This window comes from Juglans regia, chromosome 13 (genome assembly GCF_001411555.2).
Source record: "Juglans regia cultivar Chandler chromosome 13, Walnut 2.0, whole genome shotgun sequence".
NCBI lineage: Eukaryota > Viridiplantae > Streptophyta > Magnoliopsida > Fagales > Juglandaceae > Juglans > Juglans regia.
The window spans coordinates 21,638,853-21,664,402 of NC_049913.1; the positions used below are offsets into that span (position 1 = coordinate 21,638,853).

At 34.8% G+C, this 25,550-nt stretch overlaps 1 protein-coding gene across 3 annotated transcripts in view; it reads left to right on the top strand.

The window, feature by feature from the left end:
* Positions 1-4,589: 4,589 nt before the first annotated feature.
* LOC109006031 (alanine--tRNA ligase-like) overlaps positions 4,590-25,550 on the top strand; it is a 37,426-nt gene continuing 16,465 nt past the window's right edge. For all 3 annotated transcript variants that reach the window (XM_018985177.2, XM_018985186.2, XM_018985193.2), the window contains exons 1-12: positions 4,590-5,115; positions 5,383-5,621; positions 5,947-6,087; positions 6,926-7,072; positions 8,559-8,711; positions 9,310-9,439; positions 13,446-13,542; positions 13,682-13,802; positions 14,927-14,986; positions 17,759-17,809; positions 17,875-17,970; positions 18,158-18,259. In XM_018985177.2, the coding sequence (XP_018840722.1) occupies positions 4,791-5,115; positions 5,383-5,621; positions 5,947-6,087; positions 6,926-7,072; positions 8,559-8,711; positions 9,310-9,439; positions 13,446-13,542; positions 13,682-13,802; positions 14,927-14,986; positions 17,759-17,809; positions 17,875-17,970; positions 18,158-18,259 (1,662 nt within the window). In that variant the 5' untranslated portion in view covers positions 4,590-4,790. The remainder of the gene's footprint in view (positions 5,116-5,382; positions 5,622-5,946; positions 6,088-6,925; positions 7,073-8,558; positions 8,712-9,309; positions 9,440-13,445; positions 13,543-13,681; positions 13,803-14,926; positions 14,987-17,758; positions 17,810-17,874; positions 17,971-18,157; positions 18,260-25,550) is intronic.

A 25,550-nucleotide genomic window follows, 5' to 3' on the forward strand; every position in this document is an offset into this window, starting at 1 on the left:
ATTAGAGTTTTATGATTAATCACCATTAGTTGAGCAAAAGTAGAGATATTTTACTGTGATTAGTGTGATTTTTAAGAAAAATCCAAAAAATTTAATGAATCTCCAATTAATTAAATTCATATAGAGATATGGAATTATTAATTGGAGATATTTTTAATATTGTTCAAGAGAAAATATTGAATAGTTAAGGGATCTTTTATCATCAACTTGGGATAATTGGAATTCTATAAGAATAAAGAATAAATTGTGTAAGATTCGTTTGGTGAAGTCAAATGTCCTAGATCTATTCTTATTATCTGTAAAATCTTAATTTTAATGCTCTTTTCTTCAGTTTAATTTAGATAATCTATTATGTAAATTTCAATTTTTCAAATAATAATTAATTTAGTAAATTTCAGTATTGAATAACATAATTAATCTCTATGGGTTCGACGTCCGTTTTCTTTAAAACACTTTACTATTTATTATGATTCTATGCACTTGTAGATATTTTCAGCATAACAATTTTAATACAAATAGTTGAAAAAATAGTTGATATGAGCAAAATAAATGTTTTCAAAATCATATTAGTTATAAATATAAAGATAGAAACTAAGTGGTAGATGAAAAGTTTCAAAAATTAAAAATATATTAGTAAAAAGTCATGTATTGCTAGCAATAATTAAAAACAACGTTTAAAATAATATTAAGTGATAGAATAAAATGGAGAAATGATTATGCGATTGAATTTTACTATTCATCATTCTACAAATAATATACTACACTTATTTTTATTTTTTTATTTTTTATTTTCTATTTTTTTTATTCCTCTTAAACTAATTGAGTTATATTTTCTAATCATTTATACCTAATCATTAAGACTTTTCCAAACCTACAAAAACAATAAAAAATTTTGAATTTATAAAACAAAAGATTATATTAAAAAATTATATTTTAATAATATTTTTATTCAATTTTTTTTCTCTCATTTTCGAAAATTCTATAAAATTCTTAGCTCAGACTATTTTTCTAATATAAACTCAATACTTGATGATCTTGTTTTGTTAAAGAGCGTAAGTTACAATTTGAGAAGTTTTGTATTTTTTTGCTTCATATGTTTATATGAGTGCTTTTATGTTATTTCAATAATATATTGTTCTTGACACATGATATATTTTATGTGAAACACAAGTTCTATTAAATGTATTTTATTTTATTTTTTTTATAGGTAAAAATATTTTATTTTTATTTTAGATTTTAATATCATATTTTTCTAAAGGGCAGAGAAAATTCTTGTTATATTTTTAGCTTCCTTGGCCCCTAGCTCTATTAATTTTAGATTGTTTTAAATACGTTTGAATATCGATTAATTTTCACTTGACACTTTTGTGATAAAAAAGTCACAAAGCCTAAAGGTCTCAAGGTATAGGTTTCTCAAGTCGAAGAACCAGAGTTCAATCTCCCTCCTCCTTGTGATAAAAGAAAAAAGTCAGTATACTCCAGAAATTACAAAAGAAGACTTATGCTATAGACGAAGAAGCTGGATGAAATGTAATTCCATTACCTTTCAAATTAATTTAAATTTATAGTTATTTAACCCAAGAATGAATGATGCGGTTCAACTCAAAGTAAGAACTATTTATAAATGAAATTAGGCAAATTGTTTTTGGCATTTAAAATATTTAAATTTATGGTTGATTTTTTTAAAAATCAAAATTTGAAGGATCTTTAAGGAATAGGAACCTTAAGGGTTTTTTATGAATTGAAGGGTAATTTAAATAAAAAAAATAAATGAAAAAAAATACTTGTGAGGAATTAAAATCCTCTTAATAATTATGATACAAATAATTGAACAAATAGTTGACATGAGCAAAATAAATGTTTTGAAAATCATATTAATTATAAATAAAAAGATAGAAACCGAGTGGTAGATGAAAAGCATCAAAAATGAAAAAAAAAAAAAACCCTTTAAAATAGTATTAAATGATAAAATGAAGTGGAAAATTGATTATATGGTTGAGTTTTGTTATTTATCATTCTAAGAATTACATACTACATACCATACTTATTTTATTTTTTTTTATTTTTCTTAAATTAATTGAATTATTCTATTCATGATCTATATACCATAAGTTTGATAAGAAAAAAAAAATCATGTATAGATAGATTGATGGTGAAAATTGATTTAAATAATTAACCTTTTTACTTAAGAAAAACATAAAGAATGGCTTATCAAAGTAAAGACAATTATTTTACGTACAATCGGGATGGGGAATTAGGACTGAACAAAAATTCAAAAATTTGATTCTAACTCTAACTCCGCTCCAACTCCACTCCAGCTCTACTTGGAGTCGGATGTGGAGTTGAACCGTCTCCGACTCCGATACTCCAACTCCAATTTTTCCCTCCGACTCCAACACTAATATTATATATACGAGCCTATAACCCGCACAATGCGCGGATTATTGTGTATGTTGTGTATGAGGGAGAGAAATTTAGAGAGAGATCGGATTTTATAGTGAAGAAATTTGAAACGGTTTATAGGACGGTTTATTTGACGAAACAATATAAATGTTGAAATAATGTCTTTCGGTGGAGACTTGAATCGGTTTATATCTTTATAAATAAGAAAAGAAATAAAACTTAAAAGTTACAACAATTCATAATGAAACATTATTTTTAAAAGGAATATCGCTCCATAAACATAAAACTTAAACTTTAATAGGTATAATGCCACATCGGAGTCATATAACTCCGCTTAAAATACAAAACAATATAAATGTTTAATTAGTGCTTTTGGGTGGAGTCTTGAATCGGTTTATATCTTCTTCTTTTTTTCTTTTTTTTTTATAAGAAATCAGTTTATATATCTATATATTAAAAAGGAAATGAAACTTAAAAGTTACAATGATTCATAAAGAAATATTATTTTTAAAAGGTTTACCGCTTCATAAACATAAAACTTCAAATTTAATGGGTAGAATGCCTACTCTTATGGGTAGAATGCCATGTCGGAATTATATAACTCCGCTTTTATAAATATATATGCATTTTTCTATATATTAATCATAAATTTTTTATATAATTATATTTTATATAATTAGTTAAACTCATACTATACTAGCATGAGCTCATTATTATTAAATAATATATTTATACTATAATTTATATAGATTAAATTGACTAATAATAATTTAGTATATGTAAACATCATACTATTACAATATTACTACCATGTAACAATAAATTATTAACATATAAATATAATAACATGTAATACTAATATATAAACACTAAAATGCATAATAACATATAATACTAATCAACTAAGTTATTAATGTATAATAGCATGTAATACAAATAGATAAACACTAATGACTACTACATAACTTTATAATAACATGTAATACTAATGTATAATAATTAAAGTATAGCTGAGGTCTTTTGAGCCAATTGGCAACATCTTGATTTCTTATTAAGAGAACAAATAATCGAATCCCCTATTCCCCATGTATCAAAAAGAAAAATTAAAGTATAATAACATATAATAATAATATATAATAACTAAGGTATAAAAATATATAATAGTAATGTATAATAACCAATGTTTCAATATATAATATATATCACTAGTGACTAGTATAATAAATTAAATATAGAATACTAAGATATAATTAAGTTAGAAACTAATATAATAATATATGATACTTTAGTAGAACAATATGTAACTAGCTACTAATGTATAAACATGTAATACTATTATACTGATATATAATACTAATTATACTTTAGCTATTAATAGGAAAAAGTTAGACAATAGTTATAGTAAAAGTATAATGAGTTAATAATATGTAATTAAACACTATTTATAAAAACTATAGTACAAGTCTATAGATTATAGCATGTAATTAATCACTATAGTACAAGTGTATAGACTATAACATGTAATTGTTAATAACATGTAATACTATAATATAATAATATTTCATTGTCAATAATCAATCCTATAGTACAAGTATAATACTATAGTATTATATGAATATATGACAAGTGATAATATATAATTAATACTAATAATTATAAAAATTATAAATAAAAAAGCTTAGGGTTGAAAGCCAGAATAAAATTAAAGTAAGCGTATCCATAAAAATCAAAGGAAACGGGGCCGTTTTTTAAAATCCCAAAACACCCCCCTAATTAATACTAACAATTATAAAAAATATAAATAAAAAAATTTAGAGTTAAAAGCCTAAACAAAGATTAAGGGTCAGTTTTTATCTCAAACCCATCTTATATAATTATTATAGTTTTATCAAATTTTAACATAAAATATAATAAATAATTTAACTTTTTAAAATTTTAAAATAATAATAATATTAAAAAATAATATTTTATTTAACTTTCAACTATCATATCAACTCAATTCATCTTAACTTAAAATTCAAATGCAGGCTTGTAAAATTAAAGTAAGCGCATCCATAAAAATAAAAAATCAAAGAAAACGGCGCCGTTTTTGAAAACCCCAAAACCCCTACCCCCGCGCCCCAGCGCGCGGCCTCAGGCCCTCACCCAGTCACTCTCCTCTCTCCCTCATAATTTCCATTTTCCTTCGGATTCAGCCTTCAAAAAACGCTAGCCTCCACAGGACCGCTCTACTCTGTCTCTCTCCCTGACCCTGATCCAGTCCCTGACCCTGACGCTAGCCTTCATAATTAACGTTTTTTATTTAAGAAAAACATAAAGAATGGCTTATCAAAATAAAGGAGACGCTGGATGTATAGAATATTTGATAAATATTGCGTAACGAGTAAATGCGGAGAATCTTTGTCAAGACAATTGGGATCGTGCTAAACCCTCGTCCTCTCCTCTCTTTGCCGCCGCCACTCCATTTTCTATCTTCCGCACCATCTTCCGCAACGAAGCTTCTCTGCAGGCTCTGTCCTCCTCCATTCTCTTCTCTAGCCACGACGTCGGCTACTCATAACATGTCCGATGCCGAATCCGAATTCGTGGAATGGCCGGCGAACCGTGTCAGGGACACTTTTATCAAGTTTTTCGAGGAGAAGAACCACGTAAACTGGCAGTCCAGCCCGGTTGTGCCGGTCAACGATCAAACTCTGCTATTTGCTAATGCTGGTATGTTTCTCGTTTACCATCTGCCTCGGTTTTGGTTCTCCAGAAAACTTAGAATTGGTTTCGTTTTAGATATACTGTTGAGGAAGCCAATGAAGACATAAGTGATGGATGCAATTTTCTTTTACACACCCACTTTGTTTAGATAAGCACTCATTGGGAATGGGAGTTTATGTTCTGGGATTTTATGTTCATTTCTTTGTAGACTCTGGGTTGCATAGTTATGTGATTGTGTATTGAGACTGAGACAAGTTCTGATACAAAAAACAGGTATGAATCAGTTCAAGCCCATCTTTTTGGGTACGGCTGACCCTAACACTGCCTTAAGCAAACTGACTCGTGCCTGCAACACCCAAAAGTGCATTCGTGCCGGCGGAAAGCACAATGATCTTGATGATGTAGGGAAAGACACGTACCACCACACCTTCTTTGAGATGCTCGGTAACTGGTCATTTGGAGACTATTTTAAGAAAGAAGCCATTGAATGGGCTTGGGAACTTCTTACAGAGGCAAGTTATTTTTAAAGATTCATATTAGATGCTTGATTGTTGGGTTGAATGAAAATGCTTTGTAATTATACTCATTGTAATTTCATATTAAATACTAGGTCAACTTGTTTGTATCAATAGATTAGTGGATGGGAAATTTTGTTGATGACCCCATTGCATTGCTTCGACATTCTTGTATGAGATTTGTTTTCATTCGGCTTTTTGATGGAGATTGCTAATGAGATTTTCCTGTATGCCCTGATTTAGAGTGAAAATTTCTTTCATATGATATTCTTGCATTTTATATCTAAAATGTGTCACATCTAATAATCTTTCCTTGTTACAGGTTTATAAACTACCTAAAGATCGTTTCTATGCCACATATTTTGGTGGTGATGAGAAACTGGGTCTTGCTCCTGACAATGAAGCTAGAGACGTATGGCTAAGATTTTTACCACCAGCACGTGTGCTGCCTTTTGGATGCAAAGTATGACTTTCCACGATATTTCTCTTACATGTTCTAGGGACAAGGGTCTACACAACCCCTACGGGTTGGCTCAAGTGGTAAAGGCCTTGGGCTTTGGGGTACGCTCCCCCTAAGTCGAAGGTTCAAATTCCTTTGAGTGCAAACAATTTCAAGGGGCCATCGGACTGAGAGATTTTCTCCTTGAATTACCCGATGTGCACTTGTAGGAAACTCCTTGCCGAGGGCCTATGTATTCCCGGAGTTAGTCGGGACACTATTCCTGAACACCCAGTGCCAATAAAAAAAGGGGTCTACACTTTATTTTCTTTGATAGGTGATTAAGAAATTTTATTCATAGAAGTAGGCAAAGCCCAAGTACACAAGGAGTATACATGAGAATCACCTAATTAGAGAAGGGTCTACAGTTTTACATTCTGTCACAAATATTCTTGGAATTTGATTTCTTATGTGATATTTTGGGACATATTCCATTGCTGCTGAATTTACATGTTTTAAATGCCAAAAGGTGAAAAAAATATAGAAATACATGTAAGGGGCTACTTATGCGTTTAGCCATGAAATTGTCTTTATGTTATTACACGCATTCGTAACTTTGTAATCACATATGTGCTTGTTTTTCAAACAACTTACGAGTGCTCTAACTCTTGCAATCAAGATCTTATTTTTCTGTTTACATTAAAAAAAATTTAATTTAGTTTAAACATCCAACAATATGCCATATACATTCCTTTCTCACTTAAGTGCAAAGGTTCCATCTAGTTGATAATTTTTCTTGTGCATTTGTTTTCTTTTTCATATTATTCTTCTAATTTGGTTTAGTATTTTTGTCTCTAAATAGGACAATTTTTGGGAGATGGGTGATACTGGTCCTTGTGGACCTTGCACTGAAATTCACTATGATAGGATTGGTAATCGGGACGCTGCATCATTAGTTAACAATGATGATCCTACGTGCCTTGAGATTTGGAACCTTGTCTTTATCCAGGTATGTGATACTGCCTTCGTAACAAAGCTAGGAATGTTACTTCACTACTCAATAACATCAAGAAAAAAGAGTTTTGTAAATATTTTAAACTCAGACAGTGTCAATTACTTTTAAATCTCAAAGTAAATATGGATAAACCATAATGCTGTAAAACAGGCATAAATAAAGTCCTTATAACATATGTGATAAACAATGATTTCAATCTTTAATATGTCAAAGGGCTCCTTAATTTACTTTGGCTTGTAGACTTGTCCTTATGGTAACGTAAGATATTTTAAAATATGAAAAATGAGGAAAATATTCATTAAGTAGCACGTGGGCAATAAAAAGGTAATTGGGCTTCTTTGAAAACATCGTTATAACATATCTAGTCTTTTTTATTAACATGCACACAAACAAAAAAAATCCTAGTTTCATATTTTTTCCTTCTCATTCAACTCTCCCACATTCCATGACACCATCTTCGGTTCATTAAGATTTGTTTGAACCCTCCCCTTACCTTTTCCTCTGGTTGATTATCCTCCCATGCGTCATAAATAACTAAATATATTGGCCTCCTCAACTCACGATCTCCTCTTTTAATTTTCTTCAAACCGAAATCTGGAGCAGTAGCTAATCTATTCTTATGTCTACTAACTTTGACTTCTAAGAAAACCCATCACTTGATCATCAAAACCATCACATAAAAATGGTAAAACCCACCACTCGACATAAATCCTTTACCCTTTCTATAATAACCTAGACTAGATCAAGTGAAAATTCCATTATCTAACATCTTTTAGACTATATTTATGCTTAAAAACCTCATTTTTACTCCAAACCATAAGGCCATATTTGCTTATCACCATTTCTCTAATTTTTTGAAAAAATAATTTTCAACTTCAAGCCAAAAATCTTTCAATGTAAAAAAAAACTTTCTACTTCTATTTTTCATCCAATTATTTGCCAAGATTTCAGTGACTAATAAAAAAAAAAAAAATACAAAAACCAAAACATTTAGAAAAACAAAAATAACTAACCTAAAAAAATTTATTCAAACAAATTTTCAACTCTACTTGCCCAATTTCACAAACCCCAACATAAATCATATCTAAAATAATTTTTATTCAAAATTTCCTATCTACTTTCCCAAAACATAGTAAAACACATCTTAAAAAATTTCAAAAAAATTCTTAAAAAAATTCAAAATTTGCCTTAACCAAGCACACCCTAAACATTCCAAAACAAGAAAGTTCCCGTTCAGGAACTTGTCAGAAATGAAAATCATAAATATACCAAGTATAGTTATATAGAGTCAGGATGTTAAAAGGTATGAGTTCTCCACTATATCGCGTGGATACCATTTAGCATCTCTGAAATGAGATGTCTGAATCTTCTTCAAAATATGCCTTACTGTAGCTATGATGTTATTCTTTCTCTTTTTGGTTTATTGTGGCGCCTGGCGATTAATTTGATTTTTCTTACTTGTTTTGGTTATTTCTTACAGTTCAATAGGGAAAGCGATGGTTCCCTAAAGTCTCTACCTTCTAAGCATGTTGATACTGGCATGGGTTTTGAAAGATTGACGTCTATACTTCAAAGAAAGATGAGCAACTATGATACCGATGTGTTTCTGCCCATATTTGATGCAATCCAAAATGTAAGATGGTTATGCTGACAGTTATATAGTATATATTATAATATTGTTTTAAGGTATATATTATTTTGAGCTTTAAGGTTAGAAATATTAACGGAGGTGCAGTGTTCAAGTTGACGTGTTTCCAGGGTATGGCTATGATGGAATGTAATTTTGCATTGGACCGTTGCTGCGTTTTTTGTTTCCATGGTTCCTTTTGCTATAATTTCATTTTTAATTGTTTGTTTTTTAATATCTATTTATAATATTTTATTGAATATTTTTTCTTTGTATTAGCAATTCTCCATTTTGACATTTTTTAACTATATCATCTATTAGTTATCAACAAGGGTTTAGACCTGCATGATTTTCTTGTTTCCTTTTCTTCATCCTAGATAGGTGTTTCCTTTTGTAATACCATCTTGTGTACTTGGGCTATGCCTATTCTATTAATGCAATCGTTGACTTATAAAAAAAAAAGTTATCAACAAGGAGTTTCTTGTATCACTTTCTAGCTCCTTATTATGTAACTTGGTGTATTAGGTCATTATGAATTATAATCGGATAACTGGAAATCCATATTGTTTTTAATATGAATTGTTGACAATCCATTTATTTGTAGGCAACTGGGGCTCGATCATACTCTGGAAAAGTTGGACCAGATGATCTAGACAGAGTTGATATGGCATACAGAGTTGTTGCAGATCACATTAGAACTCTTTCCTTTGCCATTGCTGATGGGTCTTGCCCAGGTAGAGTATTATAAAATGAGAATTGTTTTCCACCCATTTTTTCTACCCGGCTCTTTATTCATCTAGTTGGGTATTTGGTCATGATTGTTGGTTTGAATAGAGACCTTTGATGTGCTATTTTTTTAAACTTTAGAAAATGAATGGGAAAAAATAAATGTTTTTACTTTATAAGAATCCTCTTCTGGATTGAAGTCTTAGATTTGGTCATGAAGGTTTGCTAGCATGTATACCATTTAAAGATAAACCAATGGCAATTCTACCAAACATACTTGATATTTTTCTTTTCCTTCTCATTCCAAAACAATTGCCTGTGCAAATGAGAAAACATTATCCTCAAAAAAGGAGAGACTTCCCTTTGTATCCTCTCCTTGTTACTGAAAGTCTGAAATTTTGATCCTGAAAGCTCCTAATTCTGAGCATTTTTTCCTCGCCATTAGAAAAAAATATGTAAAGATTTTTATAAGAGACTTCACTCAGCCCCTTACGTTGGAACACTAGAACGTTTTGATAAGTAATGTAACTTTTATTGATGATCAAGAAAAAGAAATAAAGGCATTGTGAAGATACAAAGGAGTAAACACCAGATACACCTAACGATAGAAAGAAAAGAAAAGAAAAGAAAAATCCTGGAAGCTAAGGCTAAAGAAACATACATGGGCTGCCACCCAAACGTAAAGGGGACTGAAAAAGAAAGCCTTGAACTCTTATGTGCTCCTTGTGCTATTTTCAAAACTTCATTCGTTTCTTTTCCTCCATATGCGCCACATTGAACATGATTATTTTCTAAAGGTCACATTTTGATGATTATCAAACCACCATTTCCAAATAGATCAACCACCCATTTAGGGATTGCCCAAATTAGTCCAAAAGGACTAAGGGCTCATTTGAACACATAGAATATCTCAGAATATCTGTGAATGGTAGTGAAATAGTTTAACTTAAGATATTTGATTGGGTTTTGGGATAGGAGAGAGAAAAAGTTGAATAAAAATATTATAAAGTTAAAAAAATTCAAACAATTTTTTAATATTATTTTTATTTCGAAATTTGAAAAAGTTATCATTTTTTTGTGTTTTGTTTGGAAGTTTGGGAAAGTTGTATTGAGTTTTGTGTTTGGATAATGATTAGATGAAAAAATTGGATATTTGAAATTAAAAATTGTTGTGTTTGAGTGATGTTTGAGAAGAAAATATCTGAGAGAATCTAACAATACTTGGGAATATCTTGTTACACAAACAAGGCCTAAAAATAGCTTGTCATAATGAGCTAGCCACTTATCAAAAAATAATGAGCTAGCCTCGTCACAGTGAAGTAAAAGATGAGCCATGGATTCCCCATTTCACATGCACTTAAAACACCACTCTATGTCTATAACATGTCTCTTTTGCAGGTTATGCAATTTAAGGATCTTCTCTAATCTAGTCTTGCACTCAAAGAAAGCCACTTTCATGGTTCTTCCGAATGATCATCCATGGAATACTAATGCTATCGTGGGGGTATTAATGCCTAAAAGATTCAGCTTTGAAAAATCCTCTTAGATATGCTCCAACACATCTTGTTTTTGCCATCCTATCTCAATATGAAAGAATACAGTTAAACATAAGAAGAGGTAAAGCGATCAACTTCCTAGTCCTTCGTAATGCACATAGACTCCACTCCCCATTGAGGAGGACCATTTGAAGGCTATAAATTGTCTACCAGTAATGTTTCCTTGGCCTTACTGATGTTGAAAAGCTCCTTTGAGGGGATGATCTCTACACCATACATTATAAGAGGACTTATCTTGGATCTATCGCTCACCATGCATATGATGTATCCGAAGAACTCCCCCGACCCCTTTGGATGTTCTCCCATTGACTAATCCCATAACTCTTATTTATCTTATTGGAGCACCACCCACCCCACATTCTATGTAAGTTTATATTTATCACTGCTCGCTATAGGCTACCTGTTTCTTTGGCATGGCGCCAAAGCCTTTTCTTCGAAGGGACCTTGTAAAATTAATCAGTTTTCTACTATCCCAGGCCCAACTCTATTTGTAAAATGTAATTAAAGGAGTCGAGTTTGAGCAAGTAGTAAGTGGTTAAGCCTTATTCGTTTAATTTTGTTCGAAAATAAGTTAAGTTTGAACTTACTACTACTTATAAAAAAAAAAAAGTTTGAACTTACTACCAAGTTACATTTTATGTTTACAAACAACTCATTTGAGTAAGTTCAAACTTGGTCATGAGTTACTTAAATTTAGCAAAATATATTATTTATTGTATCTTATAACTTCATCTACAAATTTTGATGAACAAAGTTTGAGTTTTTATAAATATCTTTATATAGTTTATGTATATGTATGTGTGTATATGTATATATTGTCAAATTGGTTTGAATGCCCTTTACCGAGGGTTTGCTTTCGTTATATAGAAGAGAATATACAAGATTGTTGCCAGATTCTATGCGTCTAATATGCTATACAAGGTAAGTATTTACATCAATATCTAATCTAGCTATAAAGGAAATTATCACAAAAAATACAATAAATCATATCCCAAATCATATCTCCGTAACATATATATCAATGTAATATTTATAAGGACTCAAGTAACACATTGTATGAAGAACATGATATCCTTTTATCTTTTTAAATAATTAAGGAATATTCATTATAAAGTTAAAAGATAATGCTTGAAAAAATAGTAAAAATGAAATTATTTGAGTTTATACAATCTTAAGTCTAGCGGAGTTTTATACGACTTGTATTGTTTAATAGTTGCTCATAATTTTGTGTTCACGAACAACTCATTTATTAAACTGATTGAGCCAAACTCAGGTTTGACTAAGCTGATCTCCAGCAACTTGTCGAGTAGTTATATATATTTACAGCGCTAACTACCATACTTCTTGTCTATTATCGCTCTCCATATGCTCTCTCTTTCATTGGCACAATGCCAAAGACACTTCTCCAGAAAGGCTCTATTGAATGTAGTCATCTTTTGTACCTAGTTCACCTTGAGTAATCGTGAACACGCACCTTTGTCCAATTCACTGGATGGAATTTCACCACTTCCACTTACCATCCCATAAGAAATCCCTATATAACTTCTGAATGTTGATAACATTGCCTGCTAGGAGAAATAAAGACAAATTAGGCAGGCAAGTTTGAGAGTTTGCTCTTGATCATGGTTACTCTGCCTTCCTTTGACAAATACAACCTCTTCCATCCAACCAACCAATGTTCCATCTTGTATGGAATACCTTCAAATTGTTGTTGAAGCTATTAAAGAGGAAAAGGCGATAGTTGTTGAAGAGAATGTAAAAGCACATTGTACTCGGCCAAGCTTCATCCATTTTTGTAATTTTTGTTGGATTCTTTTTTTTCTTATGAATTTTTCTTTACTAAGTCTAAATGGCAAATTGGGGAGGTGTGTTTTATTCCAACTCGGGCTTGATGTATTTTGGGTAGTTTTACATGGTCTTTTTGGGTCATTAGGACCTCTCTAGTATGGGTTAGGTGTTTTTTGTATATATCCAGTGTACTTGGTTACTTCTATTGATATATATATATATATATATATATTATTTTTACTTATAAAAAACAAATGGTACATTCTTAAAAAATTGTTTATAATTTTTTTTTTTTTTACCTTTATTCTTTTTACTCTCTCGTCTCTCACGTCAAGTTAAAATTTTGTAGTTGCAACTTCAAATGATAATTGATATTTGGAATCTATGCACCCCAGGATTAGTCGGGACACTGTTCCCAGGCACCTGGTGCCAATAAAAGAAATTGATATTTGGAACCATCATAGGGGCATCTAACGTCTTTTTGAGTGCTTTGATGATTTTCTTGTGCTTTTAATTTATTTATGGAATATTAATCTCTATTATATTCTCTTTTAGTGAAAGTGTGGTTTCGTTACTTTTGGATGTGTATTTAAGAAAATATTCAATCTGTTGCAGGCAGTCATCTTGATTATTCTGGTTGTAATTGATTACAATTTTACTTCATATGTAGGCAATGAGGGTCGTGAATATGTTCTGAGGCGTATTCTTCGTCGGGCTGTTCGTTACGGAAGTGAGGTATTAAAAGCTCAAGAAGGATTTTTCAATGGGTAGGGAGATGTATTTTAATTGTTTTTATGTTTTTCATTTATGCATGTTACCTTCTGGTACATCTCTCCATCCCCCTATTTCTTCCTATGAAACTAATTAAACTGCCATTGGGTAATTCAATGGTTATGTTGAATTTAGGCTTGTAAAGGTTGTGGTTGAAGTTATGGGTGAGGTTTTTCCCGAGCTAAAACAAAATGAAGCACGCATTAGGGACATAATTACAGAAGAGGAAGCAAGCTTTGGAAAGACTTTGCTCAAGGTAAGTATATAATATTGGAATTGTTGGCCACAGTATCCCAATGATGAGTTATCTTTTCTGATAATTTTCCCTTTTTAACGCTTTCCGATGAAATTTACTTTTTGATAAGACTATCATTTTGGGGAACTTAGTTGTAATGAATGTACTCTTTATCTATTCATTGATAATCATTCTGGTTGCCATTTGGAGACTCCTTAAAGATGGATTGCTGAACAGATATGCATGAATTGTTTTTATCTATATGTAAAGAAATGTTTTTAATTGTATGTTCAGATCCGTACCCATTTATAGGAGTACAATAAGCTCAGCCTATAGAATAAGTTTAAGATTGTTTGATATACTAAAATGAAATATTATCTGTTCAGTTTTTCATTCTAATAGGATAATTTCTATTACAATGACATTATCCAAGGAATGTTCTTTTGGATGATCTTCAGAGATTCTTCTTCATTGCGTTGCTTTTGTTGGTTACTGCATGTTTAGTGTAAAATGAAGGATTCTCAAAGAAAATAAATTTGGGATTTTATAGATATTATGTTTTTCTTGTAATCCAAGCATTTCCAGAGGCTGAAGACCCTGAAAAGTGCATTTTCCTTTCAATTGGACCATAGGCAAACATAAAAAAATACTCTCCTTTGTAGCCCCTCTCAAGTGAGCAATCGGGGTACAGGCAAAAGTTTGGAAAGCACAGTACAAGACACCTGATATCCTATTTAAATCAAGAAGATAGACCAAATATGGGACAAATGAACACCAAAAAATAAGATTAGCAACTGGAAATGTTTTTCCTTTTCTATACTGCTGCCTTAGAAAATATTAATTCTGTTGAATTTGATTTCTGATGTGCACTTTCAGTTGTCAACTCTGTCTCTCAATAAATTTCAAAGACAATGAAATCAAGTAAATTTTCAAACTTGATTTTTGAGTTTTTCTTTTTTGTGGAAATCATATAAAACTTATTTCTTGTTTTGCTTTCGTCATTGTCCATAGTATTGAAATGGGTGCTTTACCGGTCTGATGCCCTTTTAGCTTTTATGTCCCTGCTTTGTAGAGAAATTTACATTGTTTCCGTCAAATGTGCCATGTCTTTGGTGACAAACTTTGCTCATTATTTGCGTGTCTAGGGCATTGAGAAATTTAAGAAGGCTGCTCAGGATGTTCAAGGGAAGATATTAAGTGGGCAGGCAAGTATTACTGTGATCTCTCTCTCTCTCTCTCTCTCTCTCTCTCTCTCTCATGACTATGCTCTGCGATTTTGGTGCAATTCCCCATTAATTGACATTATAGTTGTTCTTCTAATTTGAATGCCCAATAAATTGGCTCTACCATCCTCTCTCAAATTGTGTTGTTGTGGCTCTTATGGTATATGTAGAAGTTTAGCAATAGAATCAATGACCTTGTTTGGAAGGTGCTCTTTCTTGAAGCTCTCCTCATCCTTCCTGGTTGTTTTCTTTCTTTTGTGCAGCTCATGCATTCACTCCAATGTTCAGTATAATGTACTCCAAGTTTTTTTGTGTATCTCTTTTCATTAAATTATGGTGTTGGCATTTATCGTTTACACATCAATACATTGTTGAATTTCCTCAAATTAGATTATTCTGTGGTACTCAGTGAACATTGACTTTTCAAACAGTCTTCTGTTTTATTACTGTCAATGTAGCCACATCTCTTTCCCATAGAAGTGTCAACTAAGAAATATGTGGGTCTTTATAATTTTGATAGCAATTATTACTTTGCTAATTAAAGACGTGCCTCCAAGAAGAAACTTGCTAGAATTGATTCCCAATCTTGATAATTGGGTTGAGAATGTTGTTTGTTTGGCCGATATCTTTGGGTGCAAGATTTCTACCTCACCCATGACTTATCTTGGTCCTCCCTTAGGAGCTCCTTTCAAAGACATAGCTAATTGGATCGTATTATAGAGAAAATGGAGCGTCGTTTGGTTGGTTGGAAAAAAACTCTATATTTCTAAGGGTGGGAGAAGCACATTGATCTAGGGTACAATATCCAACTTGCCTACCATGTGTCCCATTTCCCACTTGCGGGAGTTAACTGATTGGAGAAGCTACAATGAGAGTTCTTTTGGAGACATATGGGTGGTGTCGCCTAGTCCCCAACTTGTGAAGTGGACCAAGGTATGCTTGCCAATTGAGGAAGGTGGGTTAGGGGTTAGAAATTTAATTCTCTTTAACTTTGCTCTATTGGAGAAGTGACTATGGCGCTATACATATGAAAGTGGGAGCCTTTAGAGGATGCTAGTGGACATGAAGTATAGATAGCTTTGGTGGTGGGTGGGGTTACATCAGAAGGGGTTGTGGAGACATCTCCTACTTTACTAGGTTTGTTATGGGTGACGGTCCAAGATTTGGTGTTGGCATGATTGTTAGTGTGGTGGTCAATCCTTGAATGGTGCCTTCTTGGATTTATCTAGAATCACTCACTCTAGGGATGTTTAGGTGGTGGATTACTATCGACTCTCAAAGAATTATCTCAATGGCTATGTCAATTTTGTTTGCAAGGCCAATGATTGGGAGGCAGATCTCTTCAAATTTTTTTGATTGGTTGCATTTGAGTTGGGTGAGACATAATGGTGAGGATAAAATGGTTTGGGGCCCATTCAGTAAAGGTGTGTTCAATGCTAAGTCATTTACAATGCTTTTTGTGTTCATCTTTGGTCCCCTTTCTCTTAGAAGTTATATTGAGGAATAAGGCTTCCATGGTGAGTTTCTTCAGTTGGACAACAACTTTAGGGAAGATTCTTGCACTAGATAATGTGAGGAAGAGGGGCATTATAGTAATTAAGTTGTGTTGCATGTGTAAGAATGGGAAGCAATGGATCCCCTTTGTTGCATTGTGAGGCTGCTATTTGGGATAGATTGAGTTGTGTTCTTGAGTGGTGGATTTACTAGCATGCAGTTTAGTAACTGTCAAACATTATATTGTGGAGGATGAACCAATGTTTTGAATACCGTACCGGACGTCGTACCGGTCAAGGCACTGGAACGAAATATTTCGGTACCGGTACCGTTTCGGGATAGCGTTTCGGGATAACATTTCGGGATAATCGATATATAAATAAATTATATATATAAATATATATATAAATTATATTCTAAAATAATAGTCTATATATAAATAAATTATATATAAATACATATATATAAAAATTATAAATAGTCTAGTCTGAATTAGGGGTTAAAAAATAAGTTTGTAGTTTGAAAAAACGAAAAAAAAAAAAAAAACACCCAGGCCGAAATATGGGCCGGTACAGACCGGTACAGGCCGAAATTTAGTCCGGTATGGCCGGTACCGGCCGGTACGGCCGGTATTTTAGCCGGTATGGGACAAATATAGTACCTGTACCGGCCGGACGGCCGAAACGAAAAATTTCGGCCGTACTAGCCGGTACGGTACGAAATTTAAAACACTGGGATGAACCCATTGTGCTTGCTTTGCTGTATTTAGAGTGAAAGAAATGGGCATGGATTTGAAGATCACATAAAGTCGGTCTTAAAGCTCAAGTTATCCTTCCTGAATACCTTCTTTCATCAGATAGTGGTGCAAAGTAGTGTCTCTTCTTCTGTTTATACTCTTCCAAGTTTTTTAGCACTTTTCCCTTTTTCTCAATCAGGTATATCTGTTGTATATTTCTTGTATACAGGGCTAACACCATCTTTTTGACCATATCATATTTATCTTATAATAGAAAGTCTTGATACGCATATGGTTTTATCTTTATGGAATTCTGGAGCTTTGAATTGCTTGACCACAGATGTTGAGAGGGATTCATTAGAGCATTAGCATTGAAAATTTAACGTAATTAAGTCAAATTGAAAAAAATGGAAAAGATCTTGGGTACCTGAAATGTTTTCTAAATATAATGATTTGCATCTTTTAAGGGTTTTTCTTCTTACTGTGCTATGGGTGTTTGTGACCCAGTTGATCTCTTGCTGCAGGATGCATTTGTTTTGTGGGATACGTATGGCTTCCCGTTAGATTTGACCCAGGTGACAGGTGTTTTTTAATTGTACAATTACGTATATTCTGTGTACTGATTTGTTTTCCTTATCAGTTGATGGCTGAAGAAAGGGGCCTACTTGTTGATATTGAGGGTTTCAATAATGCCATGGACGAGGCAAGAGAAAGATCAAGGAATGCTCAAAATAAGGTTTGAAGAATTCACATTCTGTTCTATTTTTATGCATGTCCTTAACGGTGTACTGAAATTTTTGGATTAATCTTCTTTGGAGCTAGTCAAGAAAAGAAAGAACTGATGGTTTTGAAACTGAACATGTTAAAAGGAGTGATAGATTAATATTCCTGTCATACTCTATTCTAATAGTATTTGTTGGCAGCAAGCTGGTGGTGCTATTGTCATGGATGCGGATGCTACTGCGGCATTGCACAAGAAGGGGATTGCTGCTACAGATGATAACTCCAAATTTATTTGGTTCAAGGTTTGGGATCAAATATCACCAACATTATGATAGTAAGAATGTTATAGACTGGAGTTTGAAAATTAGTGTATACAAGAGTTGTAAAGAAAGTTTTGATAACACCACAAGTATTCCAACTTTGAAAAGGAAGAAATAATTTCCTGATAACTATGCTAACAGTAAAAAAGGGCTCTTCACCAGAGGCTTAGTTTTCTCTCCCCTAAAATTTTCTCTCCGTACACTTTCTGGTTTTCTTGGATTTTTTCTGTTCTTGTTTCTGGAGTTTGGGCCGTCAATGGTGGTAGTTCCTTGTGGTGATTAGCATGTAGTCCAGTAGGGTGTTAAGTTCAGATTGGGGCTTATCGTGTTAGTGTATTGGTTGGTGTTGATGGGTATGTGCACATAGGTCTTCATTGAACAGAAGTTATTTGTGTTTAGAAGGGAGAATGTTAGGTGGTGGAGAATCACTGAGAGTAGTTGGCGTGTGGTGAAATACATTTCATTAGAGCATGAAGCTTTGGGGTGGTTGGGCTTGATGGTGAGGGAGTGTGCTGAGTCTTTCGGCTCCTCAGAGTTTCTTAGAACTCGTAGAACTGGAAATGCAGTATTAATGATACAGAGGGGTTGCAATCGTAATGGAAGGTATTTCTCCATTTCGGATTTTGGACATGAAAAGAGGAGAGGTATGCTAGTGGTTCCAGAAGGTAGGAAGGGTGAGGGGTGGAGGAAATTTGGAGATATTTTGAAGGAGTTCATGGCTCATCCCTCTGTTTCGGGGGTGAGAAACAGAGTGATGGCACTCCCATGGTCATCATAGGCAGACAAGCCGAAGGTGTCCAGGGGAGAAGGCAGTGCTCCTTCGTTGATGGTTGATGTCTCAAGGTCATATAGCAAGGTCCTTCAAGTGTAGAAAGTACTGCAGCAAGAGGTGAGTGGAGCGGTGCCTATAGTGCCTGAGGTCGTGCAGAGGCAGTGAGATAGATGAAGTATATTTGTTAAGAGTTCTGAGTAATATGGAGATAAAAGTAGGGCTGTTATTGGAAGAATTAATTGGTCTTAAACGCTGCGTTAAGGGGAAGGAAGTCAAGGAGTTGGGCCAGGTTTTGGGCTCCAATTATGTGGGTCAGGCTTTGGATCAGGGGGAGTTGGATTTAAGGGAAGGGAATATGGGCTGGGCTGGCGAAGGGAGTAAGGGCTGGGATGCAGGTTGGGCTAGCGAAGGGGCCGAGCCAGGTCGTAGGCCCTAAAAAGGCCTGGAAGGTGTTTCGGACACCACCCAATATTTCGGGTCAGTGCCTAGCTCATCCTTTTGTGACGCCGGTAAGTGCTGTAATGGCTTCCTTACCGGCATAGAAACCTCCGACCACCGTCGACGAGCATCAGGGTGTGCCAGTTCAGGCACCTCGACGGGAGGTTATCGAGGAGGGTGAGTTGCTGATTCAGCAAGGGCCTTTAATCACTATTTCTCCGTCGTCGGTTTGTGGGTTGCCAGTGGAGGAGGCACAGAATCTGTCGTGTGTGGTGGACGGAGGCACAGTAGCATTACCTGTGCAGTCCTACTCGTCAGAGCATGGGTTCTCCTTACCGAGGGCTCCGATAGTTAACGAGGAGCCTCTGAGTTTGGCTTGTCCGTTGCTGGCTCGTGAGTTGGTGTTGAAGGATTCTCAGAAACAGTCGTGTGTGGTGGATGGAGGTACAACAGTGTCTCCTGGGCAGTCTATTTCGTTGGAACAGGGTCTATTTCTGAGTTGGGTGCTTCTGAGGGGTATGTAGTGGAACCCAGTGTTGATGTGGAAGGTTTCAGAGTTACTGAAAATGTAGTGGAACCCAGGGTTGAATCAGAAGTTGTATGTGGCTCAAAATTGGCATTATTTGCTTCTGCCAGTAATGCTGAGGAGGGGGCCATTCTAACACCCTTGTGCACACTCCCGCCCAGATCTAATTATGGGAGTTCTTCATCAAATTGGGTTTTCAAAAAAGTAGAGGAAATTTAGGAGGTCATTGAGATTTCGTTTGGAGGGTATGAAGAACAAGTTAAGGCTCTCCTTGTAGCACTTGAGGCTAGTCATTCAAAATCAGCCTCTAAGCGGGATAGGGAGCTTAAAAAAATAACTTGCTCCATTAATTATGATGTGAAAGAAGGGAGTGGCGGAAGGGACAGATTAAGGGGGAGGGGTAACATAGTTTTTTATGAAGCCTAAGATTTTATCATGGAATGTACGGGGGCTTAATGATCGCAATAAAAGTCTTTGTATCAAAGCATTATTGTGGTTGTGGAAGGGTGATGTGGTGTGTTTACAAGAAACAAAGAGACGTTTTATTGACAGGAAATTTGTGCGAGGTCTATGGGGGTGTTCATATGTAGGTTGGACTTATTTGGCCTCTTTGGGAGCCTTAGATGGAGTATTGCTTATGTGGGATAAAAGAGTGGTTGAGTCGATTGAGGAATGTGTCGGAGAGTTTTCAATTGCGATTTTATTTAAAAATGTGGTTGATGGATGGGAATGGGCATTTGCAGGTTCCTACGGTCCTAACGTAGATTGGAACAGGAGAAGGTTGTGGGAGAAGTTGGCGGGTGTATATTCCTTATGGGATGTGCCGTGGTGCATGGGGGGTGACTTTAACACTATCTGGTTTCCTAGTGAGTGTTCAGGGCACTGTCGTCATTCTTTGGCTATGGAGGAATTCAACGAGTTCATATTTGATCTGGATTTCATGGATCTCCCTTTGGTAGGGGGTGAATTCACTTTGTCAAATGGGCGGGTTTGGTCGAGATTGGATAGATTTTTAGTTTCTTCTTCGTGGGAAGCTAAATATCCAGAAGTAAGTCAGAGAAGACTAGCTCGAGTCAGTTCAGATCATTATCCTATCCTTTTGGATTGTGGGGGTATTCATAGGGGGCGACAGTATTTCAAGTTTGAAAATATGTGGCTAACAGCAGATGGGTTTGTAGAGAGGGTTAGTGGTTGGTGGTCTTCATATCTGTTTTTTGGTACCTTAAGTTACATTCTTGCAAGCAAGTTGGAGGCATTGAAACAAGACTTGAAGAAGTGGAATTTGGAGGTGTTTGGTCATATTGATAACCAGAAGATTTCACTGTTGGGGAAACTGCAGGAACTCGAGAATAAAGAGTTTCTGAGAGATAATTCGGAGGAGGTGTTATTGAGGAAGGGATTGGTTGTGGCAAACTTGGAGAGGGTTTTGTTATCAGAGGAGATTTCATGGCGTCAAAAATCCAGGGCACTTTGGTTGAAAGAAGGCCATAGGTGTACGAAGTTCTTTCACAAAGTGGCTAATTCACACCAGCGTAACAATGTCATAGAGTCACTTCAATCAGGTTCTCAGGTGATATCTTCTCCTTCCGAGCTAGAAAATCACATAGTACAGTATTATGAGTCTCTTCTTTTAGAATCAGTTACTTGGAGGCCGAAGCTTGATGCTTTGCATTTTGAGGCAATTGATTCGCATAGCGTGAGTATTGTGGAGAGACCTTTTGTTGAAGAGAGATCCACAAGGTCATATCTGGCATGGCCAAGGATAAAGCGCCGGGGCCGGATGGCTTTTCAATGGGGTTCTTTCAAACTTGTTGGGATATTGTAAAAGGTGATGTTATGCAGGTTTTTAGCAAATTTTATTCCTTTCAGAAGTTTGAAAAGTCCATTAATACGACCTTTATTGCTCTTATTCCTAAGAAACATGGGGCTTCGACTATTGAAGATTTTCGGCCTATAAGCCTGGTTCGTGGCGTTTATAAGATAATCTCGAAGGTTCTTGCTAACCGGCTTAGTCCGGTGTTAGAACATATTATCTCCAGGTCCCAGAATGCATTTATTCGTGGGAGACAAATTCTTGACTCAGTACTTATTGCAAATGAGTGCTTGGATTACAAGTTATGGGAGGGAGGTTCAAGTGTTCTGTGCAAGCTTGACATGGAAAAGGCCAATGACCATGTGAATTGGGAATTCCTTTTATACGTGCTTGAGATATGTGGTTTTGGGGATAGGTGGATTGCATGGATGCGTCATTGTATTTCAATCATTGTATTTCAACCGTCCGGTTCTTAGTTCTGGTTAATGGTACACTTGCTGATTTTTTTGCTAGTTCATGGGGACTGAGGCAGGGAGATCCTTTATCCCCACTTATTTTTTATCTTTGTTTCCTATGCCTGTAGGGGTGGTGAACAGGGTGGAGAAACTCTTTAGGGCGTTCCTATGTGGAGGAATGGGGGAGGAGAAGAAATTCTATTTGGTTAGATGGGAGACTGTATGCGCCTCAGTTGTGAATGGGGATTGGGTGTTTGTAATTTGAGAATTTTCAATAAAACTTTATTGGAAAAATGGCTATGGAGATATCATTTGGAGGGGGGGTCATTGTAGAGGGACACTACTGATGCTAGACATGGTGTCGCTTGGGGTGGTTGGTGCTCTAAGGAAGTAAGTGGGGGCTTTGGGGTGGGTTTATGGAAGTATATAAGGAAGGGGTAGCCATGTTTTGTAAATCAAGTTCGCTTTGCATGCTTTGGAAAGGGTTTTTCCGGCCTTATACCGTATTGCAGCTAATAGGGAAGTTTAAGTGGCTGACGTGCGTATATTCTCTCATGGTGCGCATATGTGGAATATCATTTTTAATAGGGATTTCCATGATTGGGAATTACCTATTGTTTCAAAATTTTTCAGCTTATTATATTTCACGGAGATCCCATTGACACAACGAGATAGTTTGAAGTGGAGGTCTAATAACCATAAGTTATGTATAGTCAAGGCGTATTACTTATCAAAAAAAATGTATAGTCAAGGCGTATTATAGCATCTTGACAACACAACTTGAGATTACTCCGTTCCCTTGGAAGAATATTTGGAGGTCTTGTGTGCCCTCTAGAGTAGCGTTTTTTGTTTGGAGTGCAGCTCTTGGGAATATATTGACCACGGACAACTTGAGGAAGAGAGAATGTGTAGTATTGGATTGGTGCTACTTGTGTAAGAAGAATGGAGAATCTGTGGACCATCTATTACTACACTGTGAGGTCACAAGAGTATTGTGGGAAGAGATCTTTATAAGGGTTGATATTGCTTGGGTTATGCCTATGAGGGTGGTGGATTTGTTGGGATGTTGGTCAAAGTTGCAAGGTTGCAAGCAAGTGGCAGCAGTGTGGAAGATGATTCCGTTGTGTATTATGTGGTGTATTTGGACGGAAAGGAACGCACGTTGTTTTGAAGATAAGGAATGCACAAGTACTGAGTTGAAGAATTTTTTTCTCCACACTCTAATGTGTTGGTTTTCCACTATTGTATTACATGGGGACAATGTTCAGGATTTCTTGTCTTTAATTTATCGCTTTTAGAATGTATTTAGAAGTATACGTCCTGTGTACAAGGACTATGTCTATTTCATTCATATATATAATATCTCTCTTTTTACTGATAAAAAAAAAAACTATGCTAAGAGTCTAGTGTTCTTGGATTTAGTTTATCATAATTAGCTATGTTATCAATGTTCTCCCAGATGTTGTACTTCATTAAGTTTTTTTCCTGGACCTTTTTTTGATCGGTGACTCTCTGCTGTAACTCAAACATGAAAGATTCATTATTTTGGTTTTGAAGCAAAAATAATTAGTTGGTGGATAACAAAAATTCCTAATTTTATGTGCACAAATCATTTAGTTTTAGTCTCCCTTGTTGTATAGAGGTTTGAGAAAGCTCAGTCCAGGTCAACACATATCTAATTAAAGGCAGAAAACTCATTTGTATAGAATTTTGTGAAGGCTAAGCCAGGTCAGCACATATCTAACTAATGACAGAAAAAGGCTATTTACACCTTTTATGTGCTGCATATTTTTTCCCACAGGCTCATCCGCTTCCGCATTCTTATGGTTAGACTCATAGTGGGAAAAAATACTTTTGAGATGAACATAGGTGTCTTTGCGTTTCTAGATTTTTTACTCTGTAAGATCTTGATTTTAGTTTACATCAAACTTTCAAAGGGTGGGAATTATTTGCCGCCCGGAGTGAGAGATTGTCTCCAAAGAAATGGTCTTTCTCAGAAGTTTTACTTGATGGATAGTTCCCATCTGTCTGTCTTCTTTTAATAATGTAGTCCATGCAGTTACTGTTAAACGTGACTTTGTTCTCACTGAAGTTTTATCAGTTAGAGATCTCCATTATGTTTCCTACATCAAAAGCTAGCTTCTTGGACACTATTTTTTAAATAAGTGATTAAGGAGAGCTGTTGTCCCTTTTGAAGGCTCTCAAAAGTGTGTATCACTCTCGATTTAATCAATAAAACAGAATTCTTTCCCTTGGTGGCTTTACATCTTTTACCATAGGATCCCCCTTGTGTCCGTGTCCATGTAATAAATATCGGGATACTTTTTATATCTCGCTTGAGTTATGAAATCTCTATCAAGCCCAAGATCGATATGGGGGTGTATAAACAATGCAGTATAATTCTTCATACCAGATGTCAAGGAAGTTCAATGATATATGATTTGATATTGAGTATCAAACATGTTCTGTGTTCTACTTGTGTGTCTGTAAACAGCAGCAGAATCGCGTACCCATTTAAATGTTTACATGATCACCAAGAAAAGAAAAATATTGTTTGTATGATCCTCCATTCTCTGGGATAAAATCTTACATCTTCTAACCTATGGGTAACTTGCATTAATCTGGTCTCTCTCTCTCTCGCGTTGTGTGTGTGGACGCATGCATTTAATTCTAATTTTACATTCTCTCTTCCTGAGGCTTCATGCCTGTATTGGTCAACTTTATGCTTATTTTGAGCAACTACAGCATTCTTTCAGGGGCTTCTGTATATAAAGTGTGATATAAATGATTGAATAGCGTTTTGAACCTTCTGTTTTATGCATTGCATTCAGTTTCTACAGCATTCTTTTCTCAGAATGTCTCTGCTTTTTAATATTAAAAAGCATAGTGTGCAGAATCGACAATTGACAATTCTGATTGTCAATCCTTCTGTTTTACTGATCGATCGAGGGCTCTAAGTGCTGGTTGCATATGATGTTTTTTTTTTCCCTTCGTTCTATCAGTGAAGACATTGCACTAGCAATTACCCTGAAAAAAAGTGTGTACATGACTATTTATACTGGTTAGCTATGCTGATGATAAAAACAGTTTTTTGGTATGCAAGGGATTGAAATCATTGAACTATTACTGGTATATATCATTTGTGCGCTGTAAGAAGTAATTAAGGGTTCCTATATCAGCGGGAGGAAGTTCTTGCGTGCATAAATTTTAAATTTACTTCACCCATATTGTTTTAGATTACCGTTCTTGCGTGCATAAATTTTAAATTT